Here is an 8,472-nt window from a genome sequence, read left to right on the forward strand (position 1 = left end):
CCTCCGGCCGGGAATCAGAAGAAAGTTCCCTGAACCAGTAGACAAAAACTAGAACAAAAACAAAATCCTTACCAGAACGGATTCTCCATTATCATTCCTCTTTTCATCTTACGAGTCCCCACCAGATCAGTAAGGAGGGTTCTGTGATGGCTCAATGATACCAAGCATTCTGACACGTAATGTACAAGCATCCAATGGGACTAACAATGTGCCAAAGCCGAAGAAAAATGAAAGAAAAAAAAAAAAAAACTGGGTATTTACAGAGCTCACTCGTCAAGTATTTACTCTGAAACTGAGGATGGGATGATCATTCATTATCAAGCCGTGTAGGTAATCCTTCTCACTCTCTCCAAGATGGAGGTGGCCTTTCGCTGGGCCCGTGATGTACCGCTCTGGGCAAGCTTAGATAGGGTCCTGTTCGCGTTCTCTTCATCCTTTACTTCCCTCAACTTGGTCCGGTCGTTCATACAGATGGAATACAGAATTGCCGCCGAGTTTTCTCTGTTTCGCCCGCTCGTGCTCTCCCGTATGATTTCCAGCAAGAGAGGCACTGCGGCACATCTACCCATCTCCTCTAGCGCCTCCTCGTTGCTCGCCAGCATTGCTAGGATTGCTAGCAACTCGTCCACAAGCAACTCTTCCTTTATGGTCTTTAAGATTACTCTCACGGCTCCCTCCTTGACCGCCCTTGCCTTGTTCTCGTTCACAATACAAAGGTTGAAGATGGCTGATGCTGCGTCTTTCTTAGCGATTGCATTCCCCTGCTCTAGCAGCTCAATCAGGGGTCCCAATGCCCCCACTTCTCCTATCAGGGTCTTGTTTGAATCAAGCGCTGACAGCGAGAAGAGCGCAGCCGCCGCATTGCTTCGCGTTTCCATCCGTCCGTTCTCCAACGCGTTTATCAGCAAATGAATGGCATTCGGCGTCTCTGCCACGATCTTTTTGTTGCTGTCATGGATCGTGAGGTTCAAAATCGTGGTCACGATATCCTCCCGAATTTCATGCTCGCAATTCAGGTCGCACCGGGATAGTAAGGTTACCAATTTGGGAACCGCATCCGGTGTTTCTCCGATTAAGGCACGGAAAGATCGAACCCTTTTGGTGAGCGACCTAAGTTCCTTCGCTGCCTGCTTCTGCTCCTTTATTGATGAGACGGAGATCTTTTCAAGCAGCGAATCCAGTTTCGCACGCTCTCCCTGCGTAATTCCTTCCTCGTAGCAGTCTTGGGTAAACATTGGTGCTTCAACACCATGCTTCTCACACCATTGTGAGATAATGTTCCGGACTAAAACGTTTGGAGTGAGGATCATATGGGAGAGGACCTGTTTCGTCTGAGGACAGGTTCGATTACCGTCATCAAACCACTTCTGTATGAATCGACGCTCATAAGTCTGCAGATTCACCGCGCAGGACTAAATTATCCACAAAAAAAACTTGGAAAGGAAAAATCTAATCCATGGACAAGAAGAAAACCCAATCTCGAGGACAATGATCTCAGAATGAATAAAGCGATACTGTACCCTTAGAACACTAATGACCGAAAGAAGTTCAAAATCTCATGATAAAAGAAGAAAATAATCATAAAAAATCTTGGTAAAGCCCGAGGAGAAAGAAAAGAAATATAAATTACTTTAAAATTTCTTCCCCGACAAGTCTAAGACCGTCATCAGAGTTCTCTACATCTTCTGTAGGAGTTCATTTTCAATATTTGCTTTTCTTGCCCAACAAGTCTTACTGGTAAATCGAACAGAAGAATTTTCAACACCAACCAGACTGGAACTCCTTTATCTTCTGGTAAGCATTTCAGGAAAGACAAAGCAATAATAAATTTCTTGCACATTTTGAGAGGCAAAAAAAAAAAAAGGTGATCTGATTGATATGCAATAACTAACAATCAGTTAACAAGCCATCGAACTCAAATACTCGAAATCATGTTGATGCATAATTCAGAAACAATGGGGAGAGGAAAATAAGAAAAAAGGAAAAGAAAAAGCGAATGTACAAGAAAATGTTAAAGAAAACGAGTCTTGAAAATTGAACCGATAACAAAAGAAAACGCAAGTTAAACAGAAAAAATACCGAGGAATTTCCATTGACCAAACAGGTTTTATAAAGCCCTAAATGAAAAAATGAAGAAGCAGACAAGCGTCCCCGAATCGGACCTGTCCAGTAGCAACAATGACGGGATCCCTCATCAATTCCGCAGAAATCGGACAAAGAAAATTCACAGGAACGTAGGCCGTCTCGATCTTCTGCTGCGACCTGAACCTCAAAATTTTCAAGTCCAAAAGGGTTTTGGCCGCCTGATCGAACGTCTCCACCGGACAACTCTCCTCCTCGACGATTTCCTTCGCGAGTCTCCATAGCTCTCTCTTCAGCTCCGTCGCGCTAGCCACCGCCGACGGCCCGACCGTCTCGGTGGACCCCGATTTCGCCATTTTGCCACCGTTATATTCAACCGCAGCACTCGAATTCTCCTTCCTCCTCCTTATCGACCATAATATCACCTTCCTTCTCCCCCCTCTCCGCTTCTCCTATAACTCTCTCGTGGTTCTTTTCTTGCGTTTCGTAACAATAAGAGCGACTGTTCTTTCTCTTCTCGTGGCCTTTCCCGACTCTCAGTCCCTCACTCTCTCGCTCTCTCCCTCCCTGTCTCCGATCTTCCCCTTTTATTTTTGTTTTGTTTCGTTATGTGGGGTTTCTTGATTAATTAATCTAAATGAATAATTAAACCAAGAGCAATACAGAGAAAAAATGAACTCGTATGGAACGCGTGTATCTGCCACGTGGCACCCTTCCATTAATCATACAACCCTCCCCCCTTACAGCTGGCGCTCTTACTGTTAACCCGCATTTCACTGCACTCCCAAATGATCAGACTCTAGACGCGGTCAGTTGGGCCCACTTTTTCTTCAATTTAATCCCACTGGAGATCGATTCTAATACGCTTCTCATAGAACGAAAAAAGCCATGCGAATTACCCGACAATTTCGCATTTTCTTCGTTATCGGTTATCCGTTATCCGTTTCCTTTTCTTTCCCGGTTCAGTGGACTCGTCAACTGAGTGAGTCCGATTCCTACTCCTAACATCTGAAACTCGACAAGAAGTCGTATGAGGCGTCGCGAAGGTCGAGGCGGGGGCCATCGAATGAAGGGATAATAGAGGGGTCTCCTCTCCTTGTTTTAGATGCGAAAATGGAAGTCAGGGGTGGCAGGATCGGCAGTGGCGTGCCGCATGTTTTCTAAGTTTTGATAAAGTTCAGTGGAATCAAAGATTCTGAAAAAGAAAGGGGAAAACGAAAGAGAACGAGTCGGTTTCATTTCCTAAAATCGTCTTCCATCGGTCGTACTCATATCAATATTAGTTCTTTGCTTGAAAGCTAAAAACCCGCGTGGAAGAGGGAATGCCCGTCTCTTTAACTCGGTCTTTTTCCTGCACGCCCACTGTAACTATTCCCAGAAGGGAATTGGACGGAGAAAATTCGCCGAACGGGAGGGAGTAGGAAGAAGTGGAATCATGTCTTGTTCTTTACGGTATAATCGATTTAAAATAGAATAAATCAGGAAATTAAAATCACGGTTCACGTCCGCGTAATTTCTGGTGGCGGATCATCCCATAGAATCAAACGCGTGTTCGCTCAGGTCTCCAGCTCTCACGATCGTCGTACACTACAAGTCTGCTCGTGGAATTGAAATTCCGTCAGGGGGCAAAGACGCGATTCCGTTCGGAGCTCCAAATCAGCGCCAATGGTTGACGGCAGCAGTTCCGTGTTTTGGTTTTTTCCTCATCCCGATTAATCAAATATGAAGTTTTTAAACCTCGCAGAAAAAGTCACGGGCAGAACGTGATCGTTTCATCCGAGCCGTCGCTTTTAAGAATTTTGAAAGAACAAAAGAAAAAGGCCGAAAATCACGAGGAAAAGCGGCGCGAGTAAATCACGAGATTATTTCCCAAAAACGCGTCCGCTTAGACAAGACATTGAAATCGTGTTTTGGCCTCTTGAACAATCCATCACTTCTGACCAAAGTCCTACTCAGCCGCCGCATTTTGTCGGCACCGAAGATCCTTTCTATCCGATGATTAAATCCTCGCCGTCGGATTACGTACACTCGATAATTTTATTGCTTAATTGGCCCGGCTTGGCCGAATTCATTGTCCGAATTAAGAGTGGCAAAACAGAAATTATGTGGTGAACCGGGGGTTAATTCGTGGCGGACAAAGTGAGCGAATGGTCGCACATTTCGCCCGTCATGATTGAAAGAAAATCCCAACTCTTTCGTGTCGCGGGGCCGTAGACATTCCCTTGATGGGCATTGGCTAGGGTGACGCTCATATCTCCGCCAAGGAGTCGGTGCCAAAGACCGTTACATATTAATAAAGTACAAAAACGATTTGGTCAAGAGGAGGAGGAATTTGGTGGAGCCCCTAGAGTTTGGTAACAAAGTGCGCGTAACAGTATTAATATAAGCACTAATGTGTAATGTGGCTGGTCTAAATGAAGTGGTCGTGCATGCTTACGTAAGCCACTTATTGGATGGATGGATGGATCATGGATGGCTAATTTTGTTGAAGTCGACCTTTGCACATTTATTCAGGTTTCTAGAAGAGACGAGTGGCAGCACATCTGTAAGACAGCGGTGGGTCACCCAAAATGTGTTTCAATGAGAATGAAATACCGAAAAACTCTTTTCTTATTTGAAAATTAAATATTAACAATTGATCCGCGTTCTTATTGACTAACCCAAGGGTACATGTCTCCCTGTGACAAGTTTGATCATTTCATTCCCGCCATCATAGGTCTTCATGCCCTCCTCAAATGCCTCATTTTTATACTGAGAGAGACTCTGCGGTAATCATCAGATGATTTTTGTGGGGACGGGGTTAGGGTTTTAGGGTTGAGGACATATTTTGTAAATGAAAGATGATAAAAAGTTAATATTGTAATTTTATAATTATATAAAGATTGGTCATATTTTATTTTGTGTTAAATATTAACTATTTGTATTTATCTTGAACTGAAACGTGGCATCAAGAACTCTGGATAATTTTTATTAGAATTATAATCACAATTCACATATTTAACAACCCTGGGATTCAGAATTCGGACGCTGGACTCTGTTTCAGGGTTCATTCAGGTGATCGAATACCTCTCGTCCCGCAGGAAGAACGTCTCCATGGAAGAAGACAAGGGGAGAGAAGAAAAAGAAGAGTGCGAGGAATTAACGGAAACAATCGGCTTCGTGGTGGAGGAAAAATGCAACTCGAATAATGGGCGAGGGCGAACATTCTGCTCTAACAGATGTAGAAGGCCAATTAATGTCTGCATCTGTAGTGAGTTGCCGTGTGAACCCATTTCAACATCTACCCAGATAGTGATTCTCCAGCATCCCCACGAGCTCCGCCACAAGCTATCTACTGGGCCCGTTCTCCCTCTCTGCCTCCGCCGTTGCCAAACTCTAGTTGGCCGCCGCCTCCGCCCAAGATCCTGCCCCTTGCTCGACTCTCAGCCTCGCGCCATCTTTCTTTTCCCTACTATTGACCCGAAGTTTCCTTCTATGCTTCTGGAGGACTTTATCTCGTCGTTTCGGAACGAACCCAGTGGCGACGATTTGATTCTGATTCTATTTGATGGTACGTGGAGGCACGCCAAGGAAATGGTGACCGCTAGTAGAGATTTTTTAGGCAATTTTGCAGTACAAGTGTCCCTTGGCTTCGATTCAGGCGTAGAAGGAGGTAGTATTTTCGATAACGAGTTGATCCTGAGGAAAGAGCCTTTTGGTGGATGTATGAGCACGATAGAGGCGGTAGCCAGAGCTTTGAAGCTTATTGAGCCAAATGGAGCGGAGATTGAAGAGCGCCTCTTGGGTGTTCTTCGGGCCATGGTGAGGTTCCAGGCAGGTTACTTGAAGCCCATGAAACCAAGACCACGTTTGTGCAAGAAGGGAAAGGAAAAATCGAAACTTAACAGCAACACTGAACCCCTGGATTAGTGAGTTATTTTCAATTATTCTTGTCTCTTGAAGCTGAATTCCCTGCCAGGATTCTGCTAGCCATTAGACATTCATGACAAACTCAGAAGTCAGAACACTCACTGAAACAGGTAATGAGTGGGTGAACTGTTGCTTAGTGTAACTTAGTCAATACAGAACTGCCGAATCTACACCTATTAGTGACACTGACTTATGACTCTTATTATTCTTGTTGGTTTAAGAATTAAAAACATATTTTTCTGCTTGAATCTTGAAATTCCCTGTAGGGCAGTATTTGCCAATCAACATGTACTAAAAGAAGCTAAAGAATTATAAACATTTAATTTTTAACCCAAGTTTTCATGAGTCTGATACTTTGTCTTTCTAGTTTGTTGAGAGGTTTTCAATGAGTTCCAGGTAAGAATTTTCGTAGTAGATTACATTTTGCTTCCCAGATAAATTTTAAAAGAGCCTTTCAGAGTGAGAAATGTCATTCAAGTTAATAAGTCTGTGCTTACTCTGCTTTCAGACTGGTGGCAAAGTATAAAAAAAATATATAGTTCCTAAGAAAAGCAGGAAACAAAATTCTCTTGGAGATTGGGGATTTTCCTGATATTATCCACTGGAGAGGTGTTGTAATCACCTTGTTTTTTGTTTTTGTTTTAGGTTGCTTGTTTGTTGTTTGTGTTGTCTTGGGTTCTTAGACCCTTTAATTCATGTTGCTGTGAGCTCATTGCTACGGTTTATTCATGCCCTCCTTTGTTGCATTGTTGGAGACACCGTGCCAAGTTTCACAGGTTTACTCTTTCTGCATGTCCTTTCAAGTTGCAACAGTCCATGAGATTCTTGATTCATCCTTTTCTAGTTTTGAAACTTAAATATGCTTTTTGAGTAGGAGATGAGTTATTTTTGCACAGAGGACAGAGCAGAGTCTATCACAAACTATTAAGTTCTTTTTGCATCTCTCTTTCACAAATTTTCAGAAACCCTCGAGCAGCTTCAAAATTGTAGCATGAATTTGTTCTTCATTCTAAATGCATTGGCAAGCTTTTGTAATTTTTGGTGGGTTGAAAACTTGAAATCATCTGCTTTCAAGGTATATTTTTATGAGTAACTCAAGATATAACTTTTCATTATTTTCAGTTAAGCTATATAGATACCCCAAATATTCATGAAAATTCCACAGGAAATCAAGATGTTTACAAAAAGTACAGTGGAAAAATCTTCTTTTACTCTTCTAGATCTCACAGTTTTTTTCTTCTGTGTTTTTTGTTTTGTTTTGTTTTGTTTAGAAAGTGAGTGGGATTTTATTCGGAGGAAGAGGACTACAACAGACCCCACCCAAATATAGAAGCAGAACAAAGAAAATTACGTCAACAAAGCTAAATAACAATTGGTGGGCAAAACTAAAGCAATGCCCAGAAAGATACATATGCACTATTTAACTAGGATAACCTCTTATGGAGGAGGTGCCTTCTCTAGCAAGGCTATCCGCAATGGAGTGAGCCTAACATGAGGAATGCTGCCAGTAGATGACGAGGTGCTAAGCTTTATCGATCATTTTTTCAAATGCAGAAGATGCCAAGGATTGCTTCCCGATCTTACACCAGCTAATTACTGCAAAGAAAGACTATTTGTAGCAATCTGAATGCCATCCATGGAGGAGAGGAGTGCTCGAGTTCTTGCATGCAGAGAATTGCTAAAACCCATGGCCGATGGGGGCCAGCATACCAATGAAATTCAGTTTGAAGATTCCATTTATGAGACACAATTGTGAGAAACCTTATGAAGCTAAGGAAGGTGATACAATGATCATTATTTCAGCAACAGCCTCCACAGTTACTGACTTTGCCCGTAAGATCCAGTTGTTTGTTTCAACCCAGATGCAACCCAAGAAGTAGTAGACAAGACTGTGCGCCAAATAAGCTTGTCATACTTGGGAGCAGGCGTAGTGTAAGCAGGATAATCAGCTCCTTATAAGTGGCCTGGAAGATCAGCCCACAATGAGGTGGTCTACTGTTTCTACCCGCTTTCTCCACTGATACAACTATTTTCTCTTCAGTTATATTCAAGCATTAGCTCTCTTTGGTATTATTTTTAGGTAACGTATATTCAAATATTACTATAGTTTAATCTATTATACAAAATAGTCTTGTTCTTACTTCTTTTTAATATAAAAGCAGAGTTGTTATGATTTTATTTTTATTTTTATTTTTCTGCTCATTGGGACAATGATCAAGCATATTTTAAACCTATAACTTGGAAGGCATACTATACTGGGAAAGTGAAGTATGAAAGTGAAAGTGAAAATGAATTATTTTTATGTGTTAGTATGTGTAATGGAAATTTTAGTGTAAAGTATTGCTCTTTCTCTCGTTTTTTTCGCACTTTTTTTTCATCTTTTCTTATCTAACTGTGTGTTATGCTTGCATACCTAGGCTATTCCTCTAAATTGTGATCTAATGTGGTGTTTACAATCACAAGTAAGTTGAGCAATTTCTT

At 42.1% G+C, this 8,472-nt stretch overlaps 2 protein-coding genes across 3 annotated transcripts; one reads left to right on the plus strand and one right to left on the minus strand.

Annotated features, from left to right (window-relative positions):
• Positions 1-2,622, minus strand: LOC137956888 (U-box domain-containing protein 9-like). The gene is made up of 2 exons (XM_068804553.1): positions 2,163-2,622; positions 1-1,391 (listed from the first exon to the last, which is right to left on the minus strand). The coding sequence occupies exons 1-2, from the start codon at positions 2,436-2,438 to the stop codon at positions 318-320; spliced, it is 1,350 nt and encodes a 449-aa protein (XP_068660654.1). The 5' UTR covers positions 2,439-2,622; the 3' UTR covers positions 1-317.
• Positions 2,623-5,132: 2,510 nt separating this feature from the next.
• On the plus strand, positions 5,133-8,112 carry LOC137956897 (tRNA-uridine aminocarboxypropyltransferase A). 2 transcript variants are annotated; one of them, XM_068804567.1, is made up of 2 exons: positions 5,133-6,101; positions 7,263-8,112. In XM_068804567.1, the coding sequence occupies exon 1, from the start codon at positions 5,176-5,178 to the stop codon at positions 5,989-5,991; it is 816 nt and encodes a 271-aa protein (XP_068660668.1). In that variant the 5' UTR covers positions 5,133-5,175; the 3' UTR covers positions 5,992-6,101; positions 7,263-8,112. The 2 variants fall into 2 exon arrangements, with proteins under 2 accessions (XP_068660668.1, XP_068660663.1); XM_068804562.1 differs by having other exon boundaries at positions 7,546-8,112.
• Positions 8,113-8,472: the final 360 nt, after the last annotated feature.

This window comes from Aristolochia californica, unplaced genomic scaffold (assembly GCF_029961685.1).
Source record: "Aristolochia californica isolate CCGP_79_NKW_82.1479 unplaced genomic scaffold, dmAriCali1.0.hap1 SCAF_1, whole genome shotgun sequence".
Taxonomy (NCBI): Eukaryota; Viridiplantae; Streptophyta; class Magnoliopsida; order Piperales; family Aristolochiaceae; genus Aristolochia; species Aristolochia californica.